The sequence below is a fragment of the Podarcis liolepis genome (genome assembly GCF_965112155.1).
Source record: "Podarcis liolepis genome assembly, chromosome: Z".
In the NCBI taxonomy this organism is placed as follows: domain Eukaryota; kingdom Metazoa; phylum Chordata; class Lepidosauria; order Squamata; family Lacertidae; genus Podarcis; species Podarcis liolepis.
In genome coordinates, this window is record NC_139570.1 from 3,128,272 (window position 1) to 3,155,845 (window position 27,574).

General features: G+C 45.8%; 1 protein-coding gene across 13 annotated transcripts in view; it reads right to left on the reverse strand.

Moving 5' to 3' along the window:
- Nucleotides 1-27,574, reverse strand: part of HTR2C (5-hydroxytryptamine receptor 2C) — a 248,232-nt gene that overhangs the window by 13,766 nt on the left and 206,892 nt on the right. For 2 of the 13 annotated variants that reach the window (XM_083486476.1, XM_083486477.1), the window contains 2 exons: nt 22,667-22,841; nt 20,135-20,790 (listed from right to left, as the gene is read on the reverse strand). In XM_083486476.1, coding sequence (XP_083342602.1) covers nt 20,135-20,522 — 388 coding nt within the window. In that variant the 5' untranslated portion in view covers nt 20,523-20,790; nt 22,667-22,841. Of the gene's footprint in view, nt 1-20,134; nt 20,791-22,245; nt 22,842-27,574 lie in introns of all 13 variants that reach the window. The other 11 variants (XM_083486484.1, XM_083486483.1, XM_083486475.1 and 8 more) reach the window with 8 other exon arrangements.

Sequence of the window (27,574 nt, forward strand, 5' to 3'; positions counted from 1 at the left end):
AGACTATTTTAAACGGAAACTGCTTTTAGACATTTTAATTCTGATTGTTTTTAGAATGCTTTAATTTGTTTTAGAATTAATTTGTTTTCTTTTTGTTCTTAAATTGTGTGTTTGCTTGCTACCCTGGGCTCCTTGGGGAGGAGGGGCAGGGGATAGAAATGCAATAAATAAATAAAATATTTTTTAAAGGTCTGTTGAAAAACAGGAGCTTGAAATTTTCAACTGCCTGTTAGTCCCTCATTATGGCAGATTGCCGAGCAAGGTTGGGATGCAGGAGTAAAAATAGCCCAGGAAGCACACACATTTTAATTAGCATTTTGACAAACATATGGCAGTTAACACAACACACACAATTCATTCTTTTTAACATACCGACTAAATACTTTGGAGATAATTATTTTCGTTTTGTGTTATTCAGAACATGAGCAATGCTGCTGTTTAAACCCCAAATCCAAACAGAACTTGCTTTTCAAGCCAAAACCACAAGAGTGTGATTGTGCTTAAGAAGCAAGTGGCTCCACGGGGAGGCTGATGGGCAGAAGAGCAGCTCCCTGTGCTCAGAAGGAGGAATCAACTCATCAGACAGACATGGCAGAGTTGTGATCTATCAGCCAGGGTCAGCAGTTGGCAGCCTGCCTGGGCATTAGGGATGGAGCAGATTTGTCAGTTTCAGCTTTTCTTCTTCTTTCTCATTCTTAAGCTCAGCTCTAAACATTTCATTCATTCATTCATTCATTCATTCATTCCCTTCTTTTTCCTTCTATGGAGCTCAAAGTGGCTTCCATAGTTCCTCATCCTCTCCATTTTCTGGTCACAACAACCCTGTGAGGAAGGTTAGACTGAGAGGCAGTGAATGGCCCAAGATCACCTAAGCGAGTTTCATGGCTGAGTGTGGATTCGAACCCTGGTTCCCAGAACCTAGCCCAACACTCTAGCCAATACACACCACATTGTCTTCTAAAGGCTACATTACCCTGTACCATACCCTCTGAAATTCCTCTGTTGAAAACAGGGACATTCCATTCCACATCACTATCACTGCTGGGGGGGGCATTTTTTTTCCTTTTTGCATGTTAAGATTTTTATTAAAGTTTTTCATTTTGCAAACAACCAGAGCCCAGCTAATTCCAGCACCCACCCTCAACCACCACAACATCCTTGCCCCCACCCCTCAAATTCCAGCCCCCCATAGGGTTGCCTGCACCCCATCAGAAACACCCATCTCCATTGCACCCCCCCCCCCAGAGCCTGCTCCTTCCTAGGGTCTCCTCCAGCTGCTGCCTTCTCTTCAGGCCTGACCTGGCTCACTTTCTCCTTCTCATTTTATTCAGCATGGCCAGCTGGATGAGTGGCTGGGGGCCTGCCAGGCTGGAGAGCCACAGCCTCCCATGGCAGGGATGGAGACATGGGCATCCCTGTTGCCTTGCTCTCCCTTCTTCTTCCTTTCACTGCTGCTGCTGCTGCTGCTCCACCACCAGCTGGACAGCCTGCCTGGCTCCCTCCCTAGGAGAACCTGGTGCAAGACTGTTTCCTCTTTCCCCACCCCTCCTTCTCCAACTCCCAAGAGCGGTGACAAAGGAGGAGGACGACGAGGAAGAGGAGAAGGAGGAGAAGGCCGCCTCAGTCACCAACTCACTTTCCCCCCAATATGAAGCCATTTCCAGTTAGCGTACCTCAACAAAGATGGGAATTTGGGACTCTGTGTGACAAAATAAGATACCTTGGTGGCTTAAGGGTTTTCATGACAGCCCCAGCATTTTGGGGGCAGGTGGAGACTTTACAGTGGAGCCTCGGTTTTTGAACATCTCGGAAGTCAAACGTTTTGGTTTTTGAACGCCGTAAACCCGGATGTAAATGCTTGTTTTTGAACACTTTTTGGAAGTTGAACATGCCACGCGGCTTCTGCTGAGTGCAAGATCCTGAATGCTAGCTGTCGGCTATTGAGGTTTCGGCTTTTGAAAGTTTCAGAACTCAAATGGTCTTCCGGAACAGATTATATTTGAAAACCGAGGTACCACTGAACCTGTAGTCCCAAGTGGCCTCCCAAGTACCCTTCAGGCCTGACCCTGCTTAGTTTCTGAGATCAGACGAAATCAGGGTCATGTGGCCATAAAATTTCTGCATCAGTTGTGATATTTAGTTGTTGCTGTTAGAAAAAGGCCTCACAAAAATCAGCAGCCTTTTAGTGTGCATTACTCCTGATAGGTACAGTTTGCACATGCAATTTTGCCTAATACTGTGGTACCTCAGTTGTCAAACATAATCCATTCTAGAAGACCATTCAACTTCTGAAATGTTTGACAACCGAGGAGCAAAGGGTGGTCAGTAAAGTCAATGGAGAAAATGGGGGGGGGGCGGAGATGCAGTGGAAGCCATTCAACTTCTGAGGTGTGTTCGAAAACGGAAGCATTCACTTCCAGGTTTTTGGTGCTTGAAAACCAAAATGTTTGGCTTCTGAGATGCTCAAAAACTGAGATAGCACTGTATGAACATTTTTGCAAGATTTTTTTACTGATACAAATTACTTTTGTACATTATTTTCAGCAATATATGCATTTTTAATGGAGAATACTCCCAATATATGCATTTCTGTACGCTTTATTTTTTTGGCTAGAAAACTGCATTGCAAAATTTTGAGAGGTGCAAGTTTCGAAGGACAGCTGTGTTTCATACTTTGGGGAAACATGAGTTAGGCATACTCAAACTTACACGCTATTTTGCTTTCCAGTATTTTAAAACCCAACTGCTGCAAATCACAGCTGCATTTGACTCATGCCCCTCACTCCTTCCTTGGCTGCAATAAATCCAGCAGAAAGCATGAACTACGGTGCCTATTGGAAAGTCAAAATCCAAAGAGGCAAATGCGTATCACAGCTGAGGAAGCCACAAAAAGCAAGCAACAAGGAAAAAACACAAGCTGTGTGTCATGCCGATTGTCGGCAAAACACTTGGAAGTGGAAATCTGGAGCTTTGAAGCCTTGCATCTGTCATTGAAGAGAAAATGAGGGGTTGGAAGTGCCTTGATGGAAATGAAGTGCAACAGGGGCAAACACAGGCAAATGGCAAGTAAGTGTGAAAATGGACCATAGCTCTTCACCAACACTTCTAAGTCCTTTGGGTAGAGGCTGCAGCTCAATGGTAGAGCATCTGCCTTGCATGCAGAAGATCCCAAGTTCGATCCCTGGCATCTCCAGGTAACGATGGGAGTGTCACCTGCCAGACACTCTGAAGAGCTACCATACCTTGCAGAAACCACGGCTTAGGGGAAGTGTTCCGTGGTAGAACATCTGCTTTGCATGTGGAAGGTCCCAGATTTAATCCTTGATGGCATCCCCAGGTTGGAGCGGGAAATACTGCCTGCCTGAAACCCTGGAGAGCCACTGCCACTGTGTATTGTTTCTCAAACTTGGGCCCCCAGCTGCTGTCCCCATCACCCATGACCACTTGTCCCATTAGCTATGGATAATGGGAGTTGTAGTCCAACAACAACTGGAGACCTATGTTTGAGAAACATTGCTAGGCAATCCAAGAGTATTAAAATGCATCCAAGAGTATTAAAAGAACTGGCAGATGTGATCTCAGAACCACTGGCCGTCATCTTTGAGAATTCCTGGAGAACAGGCGAAGTCCCGGCAGACTGGAGGAGGGCAAATGTTGTCCCTATTTTCAAAAAGGGGAAAAGAGAGGACCCAAATAATTACCGCCCAGTCAGTCTGACATCAATACCAGGGAAGATTCTGGAGCAGATCATTAAGCAAACAGTCTGTGAGCACCTAGAAAGGAATGCTGTGATCACCAATAGTCAGCATGGATTTCTGAAAAATAAGTCATGTCAGACTAACCTGATCTCATTTTTTGACAGAATTACAAGCCTGGTAGATGAAGGGAACGCAGTGGATGTAGCCTACCTTGATTTCAGCAAGGCATTTGACAAGGTGCCCCATGATATTCTTGTAAAGAAGCTGGTAAAATGCGGTCTTGACTATGCTACCACTCAGTGGATTTGTAACTGGCTGACTGACCGAACCCAAAGGGTGCTCATCAATGGTTCCTCTTCATCCTGGAGAAGAGTGACTAGTGGGGTGCCACAGGGTTCTGTCTTGGGCCCGGTCTTATTCAACATCTTTATCAACGACTTGGATGATGGACTCAAGGGCATCCTGATCAAATTTGCAGATGACACCAAACTGGGAGGGGTGGCTAACACCCCAGAGGACAGGATCACACTTCAAAATGACCTTGACAGATTAGAGAACTGGGCCAAAACAAACAAGATAAACTTTAACAGGGAGAAATGTAAAGTATTGCACTTGGGCAAAAAAAAATGAGAGGCACAAATACAAGATGGGTGACACCTGGCTTGAGAGCAGTACATGTGAAAAGGATCTAGGAGTCTTGGTTGACCACAAACTTGACATGAGCCAACAGTGTGACGCGGCAGCTAAAAAAGCCAATGCAATTCTGGGCCTCATCAATAGGAGTATAGCATCTAGATCAAGGGAAGTAATAGTGCCACTGTATTCTGCTCTGGTCAGACCTCACCTGGAGTACTGTGTCCAGTTCTGGGCACCACAATTCAAGAAGGACACTGACAAACTGGAACGTGTCCAGAGGAGGGCAACCAAAATGGTCAAAGGCCTGGAAACGATGCCTTATGAGGAACGGCTAAGGGAGCTGGGCATGTTTAGCCTGGAGAAGAGGAGGTTAAGGGGTGATATGATAGCCATGTTCAAATATATAAAAGGATGTCACATAGAGGAGGGAGGAGCAATGGATTCAAACTACAAGAAAGAAGATTCCACCTAAACATTAGGAAGAACTTCCTGACAGTAAGAGCTGTTTGACAGTGAAATTTGCTGCCAAGGAGTGTGGTGGAGTCTCCTACTTTGGAGGTCTTTAAGCAGAGGCCTGACAACCATATGTCAGGAGTGTTCTGATGGTGTTTCCTGCTTGGCAGGGGGTTGGACTCGATGGCCCTTGTGGTCTCTTCCAAATCTATGATTCTATGATTCTATGATTCAGTACTGAGCCAGATGGGCCAATGGTCTGAGTTAGTATAAGGCAGCTTCCTCTGTGCTTATGAGACCCATCTTTGAGTCTTTCTGCTGTAATGACCACACCACAAACTGCCCCAGGCCACCAGAGGGTGTGCTTTCCTTTTTTTAAACCAAAGCAGATGTTGTGGACTGGTTGGACCAGAGAAATGGTGGGAGGCACCAGCTGGGGAACCACCAAGGGAAGAAAGGCTCAGAGCCTGGGGAATGGGGGTGGGACAACAGTGAGAAGCCTGGGACGAGGAGGTGTTGGAAGCTGAAGAGGCAACAGGGTTTAGTGAGCAGGGAGAGGCTGTGGCAGAGGAAGGAGCTGAAGTAGGGTAGGAGGCAGAGATGAGTCAGGCTGGTGAAGAGACAATGGTGCCTCACCCTCCTGCTGCAACAAGCTCCCCTCCCCCCTGGTTTCCCAGAACCAGAAAAGGCATGAAAAGGGCAGAGGAGAGGTTGGCTGCACACAGCCACTGTCTCTGATTGCTTGGGAAAAGCCCTGGAAAGGAGCGGACTTAGATAGCTGTGAGGAGATAGGGACTTTCAGTCTCAGCAACTGATTTTCAAGGAGTAAGGCTACTGGGGATGAGCTGCTCTGTTCATTGGGCCTGCTACTCAAGCAAGTCTGTGGAGATCATGTTTTGCTAATAATTAGTTAACTGCAACTTTGAACTGTGTGATTACTGATTATCACACTCCTGTGACAGCAGCCTTCCTCAACCTGCTGGCCTCTAGATGTTTGTTGGACTCTTACTCCTGTCAGCCCAAGCCAGTTTTAGTAGGGATGGTGTTAGTTCAGAGTCCCCCAGTTTGGAAAAGGATGCTCTAAGATAAAGCACTTGCTTTCCTACCAGCCAGTACTTCACATCCAGCCAGCATGACCAAGGGTAAGGAATGATGATTGCTGGTGTCTAAAGCATCTGGTGGGTATCAGGCTGGGGGAGGCTGGGTTTTAAATACATGGCCAATTGTACCACACTGATGTTTGACTTCAAGTCACTGAATAGTAAGCCATGGTTTGTTCAGTCTATAGTTTGTTTAACAAACCATGAGTTGTCCCAACCCCGATTTCTGCAAAGTTTGCTTTGTTTTCCAGATGCTCTTGCCTTGTGCCTTTGCATCTTTGTCAGCCACTGGGGTGGGGTGGCCTAATGGCTAAGGAAGGGCACTGTGCTCACAAGTAATACCACCCCATAGTTAAAGCCACCCAAGGTTTGTAAGCCATGAACAAGCTACGCTTCACATTGTGGTTTGTTGGGACTAAATAAGCCACAGTTAAGCAGCTGCGGAAGGTTTGGATGATCAAACAAATCACAGATTAATAAGCCGTGGCTCAGTGTACTTTGTGAACCAGACTGTTTTTCCTCTTGATTTATTTGCGCTCTCTCTCTCTCTCTCTCTCTCTCTCTCTCACACACACACACACACACCAAGCTTTAACTCAGTTGTGTTTGACACTCACTGAGTCATTGATTTCAATTTCAAGAGGCCTGAGGGTAAACATTATTAACACGTTTGTACTGCGTTGTAATATCATAAAACTCGTCCTTACGGGACAGTTAATACAGTTGCATTTCCCCCCTTTAAAAAATCAATTTAAGGCAAAACAATCACTTTTAACTTTTTTTCCTAATTAAGGAAAAGCAGCACCCAAAGAGGCATGATATGGTGTAGGACTACAATTCTCATCATCCCCAACGGTAGGCCATCTTGGCTAGAGCTGATGGGAGTTGCAGTCCAACAAAATTGGGGGCGGACACAGGTGTTCCTCATTCCTCAAATTACTGGATGCAGCCAAACCTGGGAAATTTCATAGAAAGCCGATATGGTGTAGTGGTTAGAGTGTCAAACTAAGGACTGGGAGACTAGGGTTCAAATCCCCACTCGGCCATGAAGCTCACTGGGTGACCCTGGGCCAATCACTGCCCTCAGCCTAACCTACCTCACAGGGCTGTTGTAGGGATTAATTGAAGAAGAGGAGAACCATGTGCGCCACCTTGAGCTCCTTTGAGAAAAAGGTGAGATAGAAATGCAATAAACGAGTAATGAATAAAATTTTTTTTGCTGCCTAAGGCAACTGATGGTGTTTCCCCATTCGGTTTACTGAAACCAACTGAACTGGCAGCTGAATTGTAATTTGACACTAGTCATGGAAGGCTTGCTTGGAGGGTACAGGACACAGAGCTCGGCCCTCCAACAGAGGGGAACAACCAAAAGTCTCGGGAGGAATGGTGGGAAGGGGATGAATCCATCTGCGCTCCCTTCCTTACCAATCAGCCCACTCTGCCTAACTGTACAACTAACTCTGGACACAGCTCTGTGTGGATATTGGTGGAATTGAAGACGAACACTATTCCATTCCAGGTAGGAAATACATGACACACCAAGAAGTGAATCAAGGTTGAAGCAGAGCTGTAAAACCCACTTGGCTGCACCCACTTCTGTCAAATAAAAAACAAACAACCCTGGATGCTTGCACATTCCCCATGTGTTGAAAATGGGGAACCACCTACCAGCATGTAAATCCCATCATCCCTGACTACTGGCCATGCTGGGTGGGGCTGTTGGGAGTTGGAGTCCAAGAACATTCGTGTGGAAAACAAAGGTCCTCTCACTCCTGCTTAAGTGCCTCTTTGCACCTAATATTTATCACTGCCCGCCTTAAGCTGCTTAAAATTGTAGCAGCTGAATATGCCAAACACCTGAATGCTCCTCAGGGGAATGAGGATTGACTGATGGCCGGCAACCTGGGTTTGCCCTCTATAGCATGTGAAAATGCTGAAAGGCTGACTTTGGCAAGGATGCCCCTTCCTAACAAGAGTGCTGAATCCACAACCCGCTCAAGAGATTCCCTGTTCAGTTCTTGCCAATGGTTCAGTTCCTAATACAATTGTCAAACGTGACTCCAACCATGTAAGCCAACAGTTAGTTTTTATCTGCTGCTCTCTGTACCTCGCCATCTATTAATTATCATACTTATTTAATTAGTCCTTCAGGAATTGCGTGCTACAGAAAACATTAAAGGATGTCAAATGCAAGTTGTCCATTAGTGCAAGACATTACCAAAAAGAAGAAGAAGAAGAAGAAGAAGAAGAAGAAGAAGAAGAAGAAGAAGAAGAAGAAGAAGAAGAGAAGAGAAGGTTAACTGATAAACGTTGCGGAGGGCAGTGACTTAATTGACTTGGGCTGCTGATGTAATGGGCTCATGGCACTGACTGACACAATTTATGTTAACATATTAGAAAAGGGGAGGGAGATGCTTTTGAGAAGAACTGGGTGTCCGAGCAAATGTTTGATGCGAAAAATGCTTAATTGACTTCATTAGACTCAACAGAAGAGAACTAGACTTCCTTGTGCAAAGTGGAGCATCACTAGGAGCAAAATACGTTTTCCAGGCTAATGGTTTTCAAGTGGGGAAGCAAGCCCCCCCCCTTGCATAAAGGAGTTCAGAGATGCATGCTTTTAGGTTGGGGGGGAACTATCTCTCTCTCTCTCTCTCTCTGTTAAGCATTCTTGCTTATTAATAGTTTTGTAGCAAAGTAATTTTAGATCCTGGACTTTAATGGCCCTACAGAGGGTGTGAAATATGCATTACTTCATTTCTGAAGCACACAATTGGCATATCTCTCCTTTCATCCAGCCTGTCCCTACTTCTACATTCCAGGTACGTCACAGCAAAAGGATCAAGAAAAAAGAAAAGAAAAACAGCTTGCCAATCCAGATTTTTGTTTTTTTTAAAGAAAGGTATGTGCACTTTTGCATTTTAATCTCATACAAATCATAACACCATCATGACTAAAGGAAGAAAATAAGGTTTGCTTCAGATGCTAAGAACATTTGTTGGGGAATAAGCCCCATCCCATTGTAGAAAAGGCTAATAAGTTCTTAAAGTAAGAATAACAAAACCAACATCTGCAACCATGTATGTACCCAGCCTCTGGCTACAATCTTTTTTAAAGGAAGGGAGGGAGGATGTTGTGCCAACCAGAGCTAGTCCAAGTGAGCATTGCCATGCCCAGGCCAGCTCTGGTGCTAAGGCTGGCTAGTTTGCCACTGCCACATCATCAGCTGCTCTCTAGTTGGTCACCTGAGACCTCCCTAGCCCAAGGGATCCTGGACTTCTCTCCAAAATCCAGCAATCAGTGCACCACTTTTGCAATTAGGATCTCAAGCCATTCACAGCTATCCTGGGAGACACATCACTTTCATATAGTCAGCGCTAGCTGTGGCTTGTGTGATTGATCACTAAGCATACTGAGCATAGTTAATGGTCTTCAAGCTTAGGTCCCGAGACATTGTTGTTGTTGGACCCCAACTTCCATAATTCCTACCCAGGTTAGCTGATGTTTTGGGTTGTCAAAGTGAAGGGACAGTGGTAGCTAGGGATGGGTGAATACATACGTTTCTGTTACTTTCTGGTTTTTCCAACTTTTCTTCTCCATATTTCTGCATCATATTGCATTTTTTTGTTTTTAACTCATCATGAATACCCCTTAGCATTTAGGGGCAAATTTCTGCCATACACATTTTTATATGCAATCTGCCTAATACAGTGGTACCTCCGGTTACAAACGCTTCAGGTTACAGACTCCACTAACCCAGAAATAGTACCTCAGGTTAAGAACTTTGCTTCAGGATGAGAACAGAAATCACGCAGTGGCAGGCCCCATTAGCTAAAGTGGTACCTCAGGTTAAGAACAGTTTCAGGTTAAGAATGGACCTCCAGAATGAATTAAGTTCTTAACCCAAGGTACCACTGTAAACACATTTTTCCAAAGCAATTTCCCCTAGTTATAATGCATCCTTGCATGCTATTTTTACTAACACATGCATTTACATGCCCACTTTGTTCTCGTATGTGCGTTTTTTTACACATTGTTTGACTGGAGAACTCAATACGAAATTCAGAGAAGTGTGACTTTCAAAGGATAGTTGTGTTTTGCTTTGCATTTGGAAAATACAAATTTTCAAAGTTAGTCTTTAAATGTGAATTGAACTGAACTTTCCCCCCATTCCCTAGTGGTAGAGCACCTGCTTTGCATGCAGAAGGTTCCATGCTCAATCCCTGGTTTTCCCAGATATAGCTGGAAAAGACAGGGCTCTGGAACTCTTGAGAGTCACTGCCAGTCGGTGTCAGTGAGTCTTCCTCAACATGCTGCCCTCCAGAGGTTCCTGACTACAAGTGCCATTTGGCCCCAGCCAGCACAGGAAATGGCCAGGGATGATGTGGGGCAGAGGACCAGAAACATCTGAAGGATACCAAGCTGTAGGCTGGCTTGGACCATGACAGACACTGGAAGAATTTAATCTTAACAAAAGCTAAAACATGGAGTTGAAAGCAAGAGGCTGTTTTTAATATTCTTTTTCCTATTCTCTTTCAGATGGCTTTCTTGTAAAAGATGCTGCAGTCCTATAAGGTTTTAACTGCCTGTAATGTTTTTCAAATCTTAGGTAGTTTTATTGAACAATCTTTGCTGGTCCAATTTACTCTTTTATTATTCCAGCCAGTTATTTGGCTTTACATTTTTTTGGGTGAAGTATGATGATTTTGTAAGATGTTTACTTTTATTTGATGTGAGTTTTGCAGATTTATTTGCACTTAGATATTGTATAGAAGGCACTTTGAGAGGGATACACACACACACACACACACACACACACACACACACACACCTCAAGTGGTGAGAGATTTCAGAGGTACCAGGCACTTACCAAGGATTTGATGATTTCCCAGAAATGAAGATTAATGGAGACTGTGGTGTCTTTAGGGCATATTATTTTATTTATACCTATCTACAAGCTAAGCTTAGGATGGAGTGTCTCGTAGAACTGACACAGAACAGATCTTCTCTCCCTCATTAGGTTCCCAGGGATATCCCCAGGTCATAGTTTTTTGGGTCCAGCACAGAGAATGACAAGCCTCTATGTATCCAGATCCCAATAGCCAAAACCTACATGCACACAGACCCCTTTGGCTTATAGCTCTCCATCTTAGGACAATGTGGCATCCAGCCAGGTGAGGTGTGAAAAGGCCCACTCATTTGTCCCTATGGCAGAAGAACAAGTCTTTAAAATGCTGATGGTGGGTACTTAGCTGAGCGGCTAAGACCAAAGGAACTGGTTTGACTGGTTCAGCAGGATGCCTCTTCTGGATTCTAACTTCAGAGGTTCAGGGCCATGGGCAACTGTGAATGGTGCATACACAGCTGTCAGTTCATCCAGGCTCCAGCACAGTGTCATCTACACTGACTTGTAGTGGGTCCCAGGGTTTCAGGCTGGAGTCTCTTAGCCTTTTCTTCTCCCAAAGATATCCCACAAGGCAGTGAATGTTTAGGACCAGAGTTTTCCTTCTTCCCAGGTGGACAAGCCCCATCTGCCCCTCACTTCCCTCTACAGCACATGCAGAAGCTGCTTTCTTGACTATTGGGCCCACTATAGGTATCATTCACTCAATCTGCTGGAGCCTGTCTTGCATGCAGGGGAAGTTCCTAGCTCACCAGGGTCTGAGACCCATCAGCTCCCCATACCTGGTTTACCCAGTCACTAAAAGTCATTTTCCAGGGTGTGGCCGCTGTCTCATGCTGACACCTTCTGGAAGCCCCAGCTGAGAGCTGAGTGCGGGGGGGGGGGGACCAAAGGTGACAAACTCCCCCAGAAGGAGCATGATGCATCCCCCACCAGAGGAACTACCCCTCTCCTAACACCCCATACACAACATGGCAGCATTTAAAATGTCACAACCTAGAGAGCTGAAATGCTATGGTCATTCTCCTTCATCAGCTGCAGCATTGCTGCTTGAGGGCTTGTGCTGGAGGAGGAGGAGGAGGAGAAGGGGGCAGTTTGGAGAAACGAGGCCACTGCAATCCCCACCCCATTCCTTTCAGCACCCTCCTGTTTCAAAGCCTGGCAGCATGACCCAAAGATTCCAGCAGGAGTCTTTCATTTTGTTTCAGCTCTGAACATTTCCTCCAGCTGTTCCCAACAGAAATTCCATGGCCTTCACCTTCAAAAGCCTGCTCACAGGGTGTGAGGGGTTTCTATGTGAAATGATGTCTACTGGTTTTTATATACTGATTTGATAGAGAGAGAAAAGTGTCGGAGGCGGGGGTGGTGGTGGTGAGGAGGCCATGTGATGAAATGGTGAAGAAAATATGTGTGCGGGGGGCATTTGATAAAATGAAAAGCAGCTTTTGAAAGGTGAGATTCAGCTCTGAAAGACAAGCTGCTTCCCAGGAAAAGTTTCAGGGGCCAAAATCCTTGTAATGTGCAACTGTTGGACAAGGGTTCACCCTGACTGCTAAAGCTCTGTGGCAGAGCATCCATTTTGCAAGCAGAAGGTCCCAAGTTCAGTCTCTGGAACCTGGGGAAACTTTTTCAGCCTGATGGCCATGTTCCCTTCTCAGCAACCATCAGAGGCTGCAGGCCAGTGGTGAGCAGGGCCAGAGGCCAAAGTGGCTGGATGAATGAATGCAAATTTTACACTTCTACAATAGGCTAGCTTCTGCACACACATCTTTCTATCCTCTGCCCAGGGGAGCAAGAGGCATGATCAAAGCTCAAAGACACATCCCAGTCAGGCAAAGCCACTCAAGGAAGGTGCAAGGCTGGACAGAGTGTATGCAGCCTGCAGAGAGATCTAGGGGCCAGATAGAGAGACTTGAAAGAGCCACACTCACGAGTCTTTTGCACCCCAGTATTTATCCAGGTTCATAATCGTTCTCCAGGGCTTCAAAGCAGAGAAAAGCCTTTTTAATCACCTGTGACTTGAGACCCTTTTAGCTAGAGAAGCAACTCAGAGACGCAATTTCCAATGTTCATTCTTCCACACAAACGGAGACGCACCAGCAGCCAGCCACACAAGCCCAGGTGCATGAATACTTCAAGGCACAATGGGCATTAAGGGGCCTCTTAATGCTTCCGTTGGAATTAAGAGGCTGTTATTCAAAGTGGGAGGTTGGGTGGCAATTTCCTTTAGAGCAGATGTTGGACCAAATGCATTTTGGTTCAGAGAGAGACTGATTTACAGGTATCAAAGGGCTTGCTTAGGATTTATTACTGCTGCTGTTGTTTTACAGGTCTCCATTTCTAATGGGTTTGTCCCAGGCCACCATACTGGACTGGGAAAGTTTATCCACCATAGTTCCTGTGCTGGTTCCTTTAAGACTGGATTACTGCAGTACTCTCTATGTGGGGCTTCCCTCATAGCTGCAGTTAGTGCAGAAAGCTGCAGCACGCTAACTGACAGGAGGAAGGCCCTGTTAATACCTGTGCTCAGATATCTGCACTGGTTGCTGCTTTGCTACTGGGCCCCATTCCAGATGCTTCTATTAGCATATGCAGCCATTAACAACTTGGGACCAGTTCACCTATGAGATCTCCTTATACCTACATGTGCCCAATTGGCTGCTTCACTTAGTGGAATTGGCACCACTGCAGGTGTCACATAATATCCATTTCACATGTGTAAGAAATTGATCTCTTAGTGTGACAGCACCTACACTTTTGAACTCCCTGTCTATTAACATCAGGAAGAAACTTTCACTGTACTCTTTTTGGCACATTTTTGTTTAGACGAGCCTACATAGATATCTAGAATACTAATGTGTCTTTAGTTTATTCCTAGTTTTAATTTACTGAACATTTTAATTGCTTTTACTAATGATTTTTGTTGTTTTTGTAAAGCATTTTGAGGTTGTTGGTTTTTTTTAATAAGTGGTATATAAATTTTATGAAATAAATAAACAATAGCCTGTCTCATTTTGAACACACAAAATGAAAGTGACACTCTTGAGCATGTGCAAAGTGTTTTCCCTTGCTGCAATGGATATCCAGATAGCCACTAAGCATATGATTAGGAGGGGGCTTGCACTGAAAGCAGGACTGAACTCTCCACACAACAGCTGACGGATGAAAATTTCAGCCCTGGTTTTTGCAGGGATTAGCTGTGTGACATATGATGTCAGGTGGAGGGCAGGTGAGTACAGCCTTAGGGAAATGGCCTTGCGGACCAAAGGAGGAGGCCTGTTAAGCCTGCATAGTGGAGGCGCCCCACCCCTGCACCTAAGACAAAGCCTGTGACCTCCAATGAGAACCCTCCCTCTTTGGAGAATCTATGGTGCCATGTCACAATTCTGTAATTGCATGAGGAAATGGCACTGGGAATGAGGAAAGTGAGCTTAGTAGATGCATGGGGCAGCAAGGGGAAAGTTAACATTGAGGGAACAGCAGTTGGGTTTGTGAGCAGCATCAGCAATGGCACAGGCCCATATTCTCCCATTGCGTATAACACCTATGCCTGCAGAACGCTCCAAAGGTTCCAAAAGTTGTTTTTTCTTTTAAGGGTGAATTATAGTTTTGCCCTGGATAAAGATTGGGGGGGGGGGACATCTGTGTAATTTTCTGTATGTGGTTCATGCTTTGGAGCTGTGGGTTTTATAGTCCTCATGTGGGCAGGAGCGTTGGTCTTCCTTCTTGGGGTGGCATTCTTGGGAACAATAGGGATCATAAAGCAGTATCCAGGCTCCTTAAGCCTGCTGTGCTCTCCCTAGGGAGAAGCGTGGGTTGTTGCAGCAGCTGCTGGGATCCTAAGAGCCACAGTAGGCAAGTACACCTCCCACCCCTTGCAAAGCGGTAGCCTGGGGTTTTTGGGGTGGGGGGTGGAGGACTTATTTCATTGGAACAGTAAATGTCCAGACCATGTCAAAAGCTGACTTTTTAAACATCACCACCTCCCCAAATTTCAAAGCACAGCACCAGGGAGCATTGGTGGGTGTGTGGGGTGGGGTGTAGTGCTTATAGAAATGCATGTTCAGTGTTCTGCAGGGTGAGTGGGAACCAAGTTTGTGTGGTGCTTTGGATGCTGGCCAAAAGGGGTTGGGAGGCTGCATTCCACCAAGAGCTTGGCAGTGTGCAGATCAGAGTGAGATCGCTCCATGTGGCACCCTGCCAAATGAGGTTAGCTAAGGAGGGAAAGAATTTCACGATGAGTCCTGGAGTGCGAGAGTTCATGGCCAGAGCAGAACAGGCTCATTAACTGGACTGTGCTGGTTTTGTGACCCATGGTCCAGGAACTTTGCACTGCACAGCAGGGAGATTCAGATGAGGTTCAGCTATTTCCTCAGAGAGATGACCACTATAATTGTACTCAAACCCTGGAGAACACAGCCCTACCACCATGCTCTGGCTCAGAAGATGTGTCAATCTTAGTAAAGAAGGCAAAAGCAATGAATCAAGGCCAGGGCCAGCCAACTCTTCCATCCAGCCTACCCAAGGCTTTGGTTGGCTACAATAGCCTGAGCAGGGCTCCTTGGAGCTCTCCAAGGTCCTGGGCACTTTCTCTGGGAGCTGTCCAAGTTGCATGCTCTCTCTGACTCAACACTGCCTGCCTTCCCTAGGAACCTCTAGCACCCACTTGACCCTAGGTTGTAGAGAGCCCCTAAACACAATGCCCTCAGTAGGAGGCCCTCTTCAGTGCGCTCATCTCCTCCCTGCTGGCACCCCATGGCCTGTTTCCTGAGATGAATCTGCAGAATTGGGCAGAAGGGGAATGCAAAATAAGTGAAGGCTGCTGCTCTCTCCTCACCCATGTTCCTGCTTGCTTGCTTGCTTAGAAGAGGGCATGTGAATAGGCAGTGATGGCACAGCAAGGAGGATTGGGGGGTTGATGGTGGTCTCCTTGGACGACACTGTGGGCTTTGGCAAGTGCTCAGGGATGCCTATCTTGAATAGAACCCTCATCATCCTTTGTGAATGATGAGGTTTTTTTATTGAAGTCTTCATAATACAATAAAATAGCTGCTACAAAAAATGCAAGTAGGATACAGAGTCCTCTCTTAAAAGTAATTCTTAGCCCTCCCCACCTACAGAAGATAGTAACTCCTCCCAGCTCTCACTTGGAGACTGACATTTCCATATCTCTTACCCAGGGTCCTTCATCAACCTTTTACCATCCCCATGAATATATACTCTGGACCTTAATAAAGCCCACAGACATGGACTTCAGAGAAAGAAAACAAGCAAGCAAACAAAAAAGAATGAAAGGGAAAATGAGAAAAGAGAAGAGAAGGGAAGGGAAGGGAAGAGAAAGAAAATAAAAAGACAAAAGAAACATTAGAGAAAGCTACCAAAAAGTCCTTCCAATTTTCCATTTGCTAGTTATATTAAACAAAAAAGGATTATGTAAGACATTCAGTCCATGCTAACACCCATCTTCTCCACTTTCTATTAAGCAATATTTCTTTTAAGTCAAGGTGTTTTAGAATCATTCATTTCTTTTTCCCATTAGAAGTCCAAGACGGGTTCCCAAATTGTTATTATTGGTAAATGTCAACCATATTTCCCCTTTAATATTAACTTTACCTCCATTAATTCCCACCACTGTAACTCCACACTGAATGATAGTAAATTTTTCCCTCCATGTCCATTTAAAAATCTCTCCACTGTGATCACATACTGGGATAATATTCCATAATTATTTTCTTATTATATATCCTTTAGTTCACGTCCAATTCTGTATATTCACATTCCATTTCCTGTTGTATTTCCATGCCTATCTTGATGCCAACCCTGTGACCAGGGCCAACTGAACTACCCGAAGGCATCAACGCACAGATACAAAGCTTCCTTATATTTAACCAAACCGTTGGCCTATCTCCTCCAGTAATGTCCACTCTACTTGAGAACCTGTAGAGCTGTGCCCAGAAAAGGCGGGGAACTTTCTATGGTTCTGCTGTTGAAGAGCCTTTATGCTGGGAGTGCTGGGTGGGAATTGAATGAGGGACCAGACACACATAAAGCAGTGTATTCTGCCAGGAAGCTATTGCCTGCCCCCCTGAGGGACAGCACACCTTCCAGGATTCTAAGACCACAGCAGTGACATCAACAGTCTGTTGTAATTCTGAGGAATGCTAGAGGGCAGCACCAATCAGCAGAAATGCTAAAGAAAGCAAAGTGTGATTTATAGCAGAAATACTCCCCCTACCCACAAATCCTGACATAACTCTCATATATATATATATATATATATATATATATATATATATATATATATATATATATTTGCTTTCGTAGATTTTCACGGGTACAGGAATGCAGGTTTTGGTGTCTTCGGGTGTCTTCCCGTGTAAGAGTTGGGGTGTCTAGGCGACGTTTCGACGAGGTCTCACTCGTCATCTTCAGGCTGGTGCTTTCGGCTTCTTGTTACTGGAACAGAGCAGGATCTCAGTGTTTGAGTTCCTATAAATACTGTTGAGGGGGTGTGGTGTATAGCCTCCAACGTTCTGGGCAGAGAGGAAGTTCCCAGGTTAGTGTGCCTTTTCTTCTTTTGTTCCTTAATTACTTGAGGGATATCTTGAGTGATTTCTTGAGTGATATTCTGAGTACCACTTAGGAGGGTCATTAAGTGTGGATTAGTTGCTAAAGCTTTCGTGTCTTGACCTCTTGAGCTTGTGAAGAGTTTTTCTGAGAAGATGGCTGTACTGCACTTAGTTGTGCTCTGGCTTGGCTTCGTGTATAGGGGCGAGCTGTGGTTTTGTGCCCTGTGCCAGCCAGATCTGTGTAGGGATTGCAGGGGGGTGCAGCATCCGGAGGTGCCACTATGGTTTGGCTACTGGATGGTGTCTGTAATTTATCTGTGGAGAGGGTCTGGGTTTGGGTCTGGTGTGGTTGATTGGTGATTATCTCCACAGATAAATTACAGACACCATCCAGTAGCCAAACCATAGTGGCACCTCCGGATGCTGCACCCCCCTGCAATCCCTACACAGATCTGGCTGGCACAGGGCACAAAACCACAGCTCGCCCCTATACACGAAGCCAAGCCAGAGCACAACTAAGTGCAGTACAGCCATCTTCTCAGAAAAACTCTTCACAAGCTCAAGAGGTCAAGACACGAAAGCTTTAGCAACTAATCCACACTTAATGACCCTCCTAAGTGGTACTCAGAATATCACTCAAGAAATCACTCAAGATATCCCTCAAGTAATTAAGGAACAAAAGAAGAAAAGGCACACTAACCTGGGAACTTCCTCTCTGCCCAGAACGTTGGAGGCTATACACCACACCCCCTCAACAGTATTTATAGGAACTCAAACACTGAGATCCTGCTCTGTTCCAGTAACAAGAAGCCGAAAGCACCAGCCTGAAGATGACGAGTGAGACCTCGTCGAAACGTCGCCTAGACACCCCAACTCTTACACGGGAAGACACCCGAAGACACCAAAACCTGCATATATATATATATATATATATATATATATATATATATATATTCCACCTCTCAAGACATTCTATGTCTCTAGGGACATTCAAACCACTCTCCTCCCCACCCTGCTTCCTTGTGCACTTTCCATTTGGTTCATAGCAAGATGTCAAGGCCCTCCCATTGGAGGCTGCTCCTTTAAGGCAAAGGGGGTACTGCCCCACCCATCTTAGCCTGCCCCACCTGCCTCCTTACTTACAGCTGGTCAGTGGGTGGCTCTTGCCTGTCATTTTGCTCTAGCTTCACTTGCAGTTGGTCTCATTGTCTTCCACCCTCCTAGCCCCAATAGTCGCCAGCCAATAGTCAGTTAGCCTCAGAGGTATTGGGCCAGGATGCTACCCAAGAGGTGTGGGCTGAGTTGACTCATGCAGAGGAAAGGGGCATGCAGAGGAAAGTCCTGGGGTGGCAGAGTGCACTTCAGACTCTAGCCCTGATGGCCGTTTTACCCCGCTGCCAGAGGCATTATACTTGGAATCACAAGAGGGGAGAGTGCTGTTGCACTCAAGTCATGCTCATGGGCTTCTGGTTGGCCACTTTGAGAAAAGGATGCTGGACTAGATGGGGCGTTGGCCTGATCCAGCAGTGATCACATTCAGGAATGTTCACCTAGGTTAAGAAAACCAGCCCAAACTACCTTTCCTTGCAAGTAAAATAACGAGTTAAAGGCTTTCTCTTTGATGGGCTGGCTTCCTAGCTACAGGGAGCTTCCACACTGAGGAGCAACTTTTACCTGCAGCCCAGCGTCACATGTAATTAACACCTCCTGCAGCCCACCTAGAGAAGAAATGAAGGAGTGACTCCCCCTTAGCCCTTGAGATGCTGCTGTACTGCAACTCCCATTATCCCCAGCAAGAAGGACAATGGTCAAGGATGTACTCCAACATCACTTTAAGGGAACCACATTGGCTTGTTAGCATCCATTTGTCTCAAGAAACAATGGAGTGCACCTCCAAGGGTGAAGTCAAACTGTTGTGTCAGCAGCACCAAAGTGACCTCCCCAGGGTGCAAGCCTGGACAGTGTGTGTTAAGATCCTGGGCTGCCCAGATGACAAGACCCCTCTCTCGCTCTCGTTGAGGTGGTCCAAAGAAAAGCAGAGCAATACATTTGGCACCAGCTTGGCTGCAGGAGTTCCCAGAAGGAGGCGTACAAGGTGCCATCCAACCCTCTTAGGGACTCCACTCTGGATTTGTGTAGGGTTTACTCCTGAGCCCTTTCTTCTCCTGAAGATATCCCACAAGCCAGTGGAAATTCAGGATCAGAGTTCTCCTTCTCCTATATGAGGTACCTTTCCAGGCTGATGAGCCCCATCTGCCCCTCACTTTCTTGATTGTTGGACCCATTAGTGGTCTCTTCCACTCAATCTTCCAGAGCCTGCCTTGGCATGCAAGGGAATTCCCTAACTCACAGAGGGTTTGAGACCCATTGGCTCCCCTCAACTGGTTTAGCCAGCAGTCAAAGCCCTTCCTGGGGTGTAGCTGCTGTCACATGCTCATAGCTTCTGGGAGCCCCAGGTGAGAGCAGGGTGGGACAAAAGGTGGACAAACTAGCCCAGAAGGAGCACAATGTGTCCCCCACCAAAGGCACTACCCCTCCCCTAACACCTCACACACCCAAATTGGCTACTCCTGCTCTAATTTATTAGGCTCAATGTGCTTCAGTTAAGAACTTCGTCAGGGCTTCTGTGAAGGAGGAATAACCATCGCTGCCTGCACAGAGCAGGTCTTTACCTGCAGAAATCAGAGGAATCAGAAAAGGCTTAAAAAACCCACCTGCTGTCCAGTTAAGGGCTATGTCCTCCCACTCCATCTGGTTTCAACTTGAACAAAGACTTACCGTAAAGAATGGTGATGAGGGAAACTGGCATGACAAGGATGCCCACCAACATGTCCGCCACTGCCAAGGACATCAGGAAGTAGTTGGTGGCATTTTGGAGCTTCTTCTCCAAGGAGACTGCCATGATGACCAGAATGTTCCCTCCAATAGTCAGTAGGATAATGATCAGGATGAGGAGGGCAGGCCAGTTCTTGTCCCCGATGGACTTCCGAGGGGCTGCTGCCCCCTCAGAGACATTCAGAGGATCGGACGTTGGTGAAGTCTGATTCAGAGTCAAATTGTGGCTCAGTGGCCCGGACATCAGGCCACTGTGTGGGCTAAAGTCTAGTGGGACTGACACTGTTGTAAGGCCAACAAGAACCCCAGCCCCATTAGTGGCACTCATCATTCATGCCAGTAATTGCCCCCTCTCCTTAAGAGCCCCTCAGTGTTAATCCCTTTTTCATTGGAAATAAGGTCCAAGGCAATAACTGGATCTCATGGCACCAGGGCCTCCAAGGTACTTGGCCTTCCATAGTGGATGAAAGCTTGTAGAAGCCACAGCGGAGTTCTTCCGGGATACCGTGAAGGCAGGACTCCGTGGCTTGAGAGGACCAATGGGCAAGAGGCAACGGGATCTTTGAAAGAACATCCAACTCATACTCAAGGTCAGCATTCTGCAAAGGAAAGACAGAGGCACCCTCATTTTTGCAGCAATCAGAGCAGAGCCAGGGCTGGATCACACATGAGCATTCCATCCTACCAAGCCGGATGCAGCCCGCAAGCCACATCTCCCAGCTGATACTCAGCGATCCCACCTCCTCCTTTTTGCAGTCCTAGGAAGGCAGTGATCAAAAGGTCTATCATGCTTCTGATGGGTCTCCATCCTTGGCTGAGGAGCTATGTGCAGCACACAACTTCTGCAGGTTAGCCGAGGAGCCATGCGTAATTTGAAGAGGACCTCTCTGGTTTTACTCATGTCAAGAGCTCTATCTGGTGCAGGAAACCTTCCGCCAAAATGAACCCACTGGTCTTCCAAGACCTTCTGCTGTTTCTACAGCAGCAGACTGAACATGCCTGCCACCCCTCTGGAATTCTACCTATGGCAGGCAGATCTCCCAAGCCAATTTTGAAAAGGAAGGCCAAAAATAGGCCACTGCCCTAAATGGAACTGTTCAGGGCCATTAAACACATCTTGGCATGAAGCAGGAGAACTATAAATAAAAGCAAGGGGTCCAGACACATGCTGTCCTGGGGACTGAATTTTGGCTAATATACTTCAATTGTAAGTCTAATTTGAGACAGCTATGTTGGAAGTCATGCAAAATAAGCAAACCAAGAAAAGAAAGAAAAACTAGACACAACAACCATTACCCCCCCCTAAACTAAAAGGTTTTCCCCCTCTAAAGATGGGTCAGAGGGACACATGATTGGATTATATGCTATATAAATTATACATGGTATGGTGAAAGAGGGTATGGGGGGGGGGTGGAATCTCCTGTCGTCATATGGCTCATCTAGCCCAGCAGCATGTTTTCAGAGTGGCCAACCAGATGCCTCAGGAAAGGCCCCAGACAAGACCAGAGCACTAGAGCATTCTCCTTTCCTGTGGTTTCCAGCAACTGGTATTCAGAAGCATTACTGCCTCCAGCTGTGGACATTGTTGCCAGAGAGACTTTAGTTGCAGACACAGGTGACACAATTTTAGCCATGGTTTAATTCATCCTGCTTTTGGCCATTGCTGTGTTCAAAAGGAAGAGTTCGGCTGCAGTGCTGTGTTTAAAAAAGAGCTCAGCCCTTCCAGAGAAGGGCAAGGAAGTTGCTTTCAAGGCACTTGCTGCAACCTGTGTATGTGTAACCGGCCCAGGTAGCCCACAATGCTACACAAAAGATGCCCATTCAGTTCTCTCCCAATCCATCACCCTCTCTATGTCGTTTCACTTGTCCGCAGTCAGAAGCAAACACATAATTACAGCCAGAGGGGTGGCCTGGCTGCAGAAAGCCAGAGCCCTAATCAATGGCAGCATCTGAGCAGCAACTATAAACAATTAACCCCACCCCCCTATTTCCAGGTATGCAGTGGAAGGAAAGAATAATAATTCTTCCCAAACCTGGCACAGCCAGACACTTACTAAGGAGGAGGAAGCCAGGTAGAGAAGTCATTATTAGCTCCAGCTGAAAGTTGCAGGACAATGCCGTCAGAGCAGAAGGGGATCTATTGAAGTAGTAAAAACTCCAAGGGAACTGAAATACATTGATGAGGGTTTATTAAGGCTCAATTACAGAGCTGCTGTTCAGACCTGCCAGATATATTCTTGTGAGGGCTGTGAAAGTGAAACAGCCACGTTTACTGGAGAAAGAGAGTAAAAAGATGGGAGGGGGAGCAGATAAATGAAAGAGCTTTTTGAAGACAAAACAGGAATGGAAACACTTCCCATTAACGGGGGGCGGGGGGAGAAACCCACACAGCAGTGTTTCCCCTGTTCAAAATCCAGCACGCTAAATAGCTTTCAGAGCATTTTATGTGGGTGACAGCTCTCTCTCTTCACATACCAGGTACCCGGGTGCTGAATGTTCGTGATCTCCCACACAGTTTGTTCCTGTCGCCTTCTGTATTGCTTGCAGTCCATGTGAAAGATGGAACGAGAATTAAGACTCAAGGTGGTGATTGCTGAGGGGTTTTTTTCTTTGTAAAAACAACAAAGCACTTCCCATCACCTATTCTGCACTAAGAAAGTTCACAAAGAGTGCATTTTAAGAAATGTAGAAAATGCATATATTCCGCACATGTCGACTAAGTTCTCATGCATAGCGCACAATCTACATTCGAACCTTATGAAATTCATCTTTCTGAACAGCAATTCTTCACCTTGTGGTATATTATTTATTATTTATTCATTCATTCATTGTGTTTATATCCCAGCATTTTTTCCCTCCAAGGAGCTCAAGGTAGTGCATGTGGTTCTCCCGCTTCTCATTTAATCCCCACAACAACCCTGTGAGGTAGGTTAGGCAGAGAGGTCACCTAGTGAGCTTCATGACTGTGTGGGGATTCAAACCCTGGTTTCCCAGGTCCTAGTTGGACGCTACACCACACTGAACAAAATTGTACATTGCTATCTGCCACACCAATCTCTGAGTAGTGTGAGATTCCAAGGGTCCATGCACCTATAAGGGGTTCATGTTTCCTTTGGAAATGAGGCAGAGCAGAGATTGTGTCTTTATTATATATGATTTACCGGTACATGTATAAACAACCAGAGCCTACGATGGCGGAGTTCACAACATTCACACCCCAAGAGGGTCTTGCTTCTCACATAGACACAGCAGCCATGTATGCAAAAACACACTAGCCATGACTCGGCCTCCCTTCAGCTTGCTGTGTTTTACAGACAGCAACTATTTTCTCTAGCTCACATTATCCCACAACTGCTATCCCAAATGCAACTCTGCTTGCAACTCACAACTCATAACAATATTTTTTGTACTAGGGGCCACCACCCCTGCTTGCTCTGCTCATCAATCATGTTTATCCCTTTGCCCTTCTCCCACACCTAACCAAACACCCTCCCTTTATCCCTTAATCCCCACCCACTCACAAGAGGAAGCCAGCAGTAAATCACACCTTGTAAGTTGGAGTTAACTCTTTATTAGCAAAACCACAATCAACACAGGAGGGTTGCGTCTAATGAGCACAGCAATCATCACCAAGAGGTCTTGTCCCCATGAAGCAGTTGCTAAAGGTCCCTTCCATCTCACAGCTGTCTAAGTCCTCTCCTCTCCAGGGCCTTTTTCAAGCAATCAGAGATCAAGCCTGCATGCTGCCAACCTCTCCTCTGCCCTTTTCATGCCTCTTCTGGTTTTGGGAGACAAGTGAGGAGGGGATCTTTTTGCAGCAGGAGGGGGAGATACCCATGACTCTGTACCAGCCTGACTCATCCCTGTCTTTGGACCTCCTGCTCTCCTGCTTCAGCTTCTGCCTCTGATTCTGGACTTCACTCTGCCACAGACTCTCCCTGCTCACCAAACCCTGTTACCTCTTTGGCTTCTAACACCTCCTCCTCCCAGTCTTCCCCCTCTTCTCCTGCTGACCACTTACCAACACCCCACTACAAATCCCTTGGTTCTGAGCCTTCTTCCCTTGGGGGTTCCTCAACTGGTGCCTCCCACAATTCCTCTGCATCCAACCAGTCCATTGCACCCAGTCACTCACTCATCTGTCTTGCAAAACCCCTCCCCTCCTTCCTCAACCCCCTTGTCTATCGCCCCAACCACCCCATTTTGCAAGAGGGTGAAGCACTTCTAAGAGCAGTTTGCTAAACAGCTGTGGGAAGGGCCTCCCCCTTGCATTAAACTTCGCTGCAGGTGTGCTTAATGGAAAGCAGAAGGTGCTTCACAGCACTTCCCCCTCCCTTCATTAATTTGCTTGGGCCATTTGGCTATTGCTCATGCTACTGTTGGCATGGCTGTCTATTGGGGGCCACACAAACTGCAGAGCATGGTGACACCTTTTTATGCATATAGGAAGATAGGCTGAGCACTGCCTGGATCAGACCTCCCAACCCACTCCCTAAACCCAGGACTTTCAATCTTTGCTATTATGTCAGCCTTGAAGCCCCCTTTGTCATTGCAAGAGACAGATATCAGGGTGTTGCCATGGGGAAGCTAACTTCCCAGACTTTAATTGGTACTTCTCACAGGTCAATATGCTCCAAAAAAACCACCCTCGTTACAATAGTGGAAGAGAAGTTTTAATGCCAGGGTATCAAATGCCAGCATCTCACTTGACCTTCAGTACAATGCCCTGTACTTAACTCACTAGAACAGGCTGAACTCAGTAAATTAAAGGAACAAATATTAACGTCTCTTGTAATAAAAGCATGAATTATGCATACATTGCCTCTGCTAGCTGTGAATTCTTAGCTTCTGTTTCATCCTCCCTGGACTGTAAGCCTCCCCTTCCTTTCACTAATATCCAGCCTAATGACTTTTCAATTCATTTTGGGTTTAATATGTGGCAGAACTCTGGCAATTAGTTCAGAGCAAGCAGGGCCCCTGCAACAAAATGTTGTGATGTATCCCTGGTGTGTAGGTGTTACCTGAGGTTGCAGCTGAGAGTGAATCACAAAAGATAGCATCAGAGATGGGAGTTGCTGCTCTAACTTGGGTCTTCCCTTCTTTGCAAAACCTTATTTTAGTATTCTTGATTTTTGAACATTTAAAAGTGCAGCCAGGCTGCAGGCAGGTCAGTGGAGCACCAGGCTTTTGCTTGTAACTCTTCCACGCTTCTGTTTGGTCCCTGTTTTGTTCCACTAGTTCTATACTTTCTATGAAGGGGTCCAATGGGCTTTTCATTTGACCCCCCCCCACTTTTTCCAGGAAATCCCACTTTTTACAGTTGAATCAGAACAAATGTCAGTCCACAGTAAACTCAGTTGATGTTTGTTATGATTCCGAGGTAAACAGTGGACTCATGCCTAGAAAACATGGTACAAGCAGAAGTGTGGATGAGGTCCATGTGCTGGATTTGGCTAGTGAGGAGTGATTTAAATGTTGCCAATACTGAGGCAGATGCACCAGTGGTATAAGTCAGCTCTCCTGTGCCCTGAGAAAGTGGGGGTCTACAAGTTCCTCCCTCGTACCCGCCAAGCCATGCCCATAATACCTTTCTTTCATTCCACCCGCACAAACTCCTCCAATATGCCATGATAGCTAGAAGGACCCTCCATGTTCAGTCAGAGTATACCTCTAAGTACAAGATTATGGAATCCATAGTGGCAGAAAGTCCCTGTGTTGAATGCTAGACCGATATGGTTTGCAACCACCCCTGCAGTTCAGTGTTATAGTTGCAAGCTGGCAGGCTATGCTGAGAGAGAGAGAGAGAGAGAGAGAGAGAGAGAGAGAGAGAGAGCTTATAGGAACCCTGCAGTATGGTCCACTGTGGGATGAGGTAGTTGGGATCCCTGGTCAAAAATTCCCCATATGTCTCAGGATTGCAGCAAATACTAGTCTACTAAACTTGCCACCCTGAGACCTCCTCCCAAATCAAATCAACCACTCGAGCCCCTACAGGCTGCCTTGCTTTGGAAGAAAACTGAATCCTGAAGGACTGTTTTGAATAAACAGCCCAAACACTCCCATACAGGGGTGCCAACTTGAATAAAATATGGGGGGGGGGGGCAGGTAAGCCCTGCTAATCAATCACATGGTGTGGTCTACACATCCCATTTGAATGGCAATGCCTATTCACTTTGGGGTCCCTGGCCTCTCAAATATTGTACGGGGGGGGGGGGCAGAGTGACCACGGCTACTAGGAGTTGGCACCTATGTTCCCATATGGGCAGTTTGAGAATCTTTAGTTTGGGGTTTGTGTGTGTGGTGGGGGGACACTTATCCACAAAAGGCAAAGGTGATAAACTATTTAGGAAATGAGAGGAGCTCTTGCAAGCAGCAGGAATTGGCTCTTTGTCACCCCATTGTTACATGGCAAGGCAATTGTTCTGAGGGCGTTGATCACACTGACTGCAACAAGACACAAAGACACGGCAGGTCAACAGGCACCAAAGTGACACTCCATGAACCAGAATGGCAGAAAAAAATGAAACAAGCAAGGAGGTTTCTGGACTGTCCAAGCTGAGCATGCCTGTCCACTAGGCATTTTTCCCCCTACCATTTTTTTTGCCTAAAGTGACTCACATTTTGTCAGGGAGGTGGTGGTAATGTGGACAGCTGAAAGTTAGCAGACAGGATAAAAAAGAAAGGGGTGGATTCTTATTGCCAGACTTAAAGATATACTATGAAGTGTCCTGCCTGACCTGGCTAAGGGATTGGATGAAATTAGAAAATACAGATGTATTGGATTTAGAAGATTGTGGCAACAGATTTGGGTGGCATGCATATCTACAGTATGACAAAGTTAAAGTTCATAGAGGTTTTTTGAACTACACTATAAGAAAACCACTTTATGAGGTATGGACAAGATACAAAGATCTATTAGAGCGGAAAACACCATGTTGGATATCACCAGTAGAAGCAATATCAGTTAAAAGATTAAACATAAAAGGTAATTGGCCTACATATGGGGAGTTGCTAACAGAAATGGATAATGAGTTAAAAATGAAGCCATATGATGAAACGAGTGATAAGTTAACAGGTTGGTTGCAATATCATCAAATAAATGATATATTTAAAAAAGATAAAAGTAAGAATGGCTCTGAGACTTTAGATTGAAGCTAAAAACCGATCTGTTGGAAGGTAAAACAAAAATATTATCGAAAATGTATGATTTACTTTTGGAATGGTATACAAAAGAGGAAGAGGCAAAGGATATTGGGCACAATATTCAATTTGAAAACTGGTCAAAATTATGGAATGTCAGAATGAAATTCAGCGCATGTATGGCATTGAAAGAAAATATAATGAAAATGATGTATAGATAGTACTTGACACCAACTAAATTAG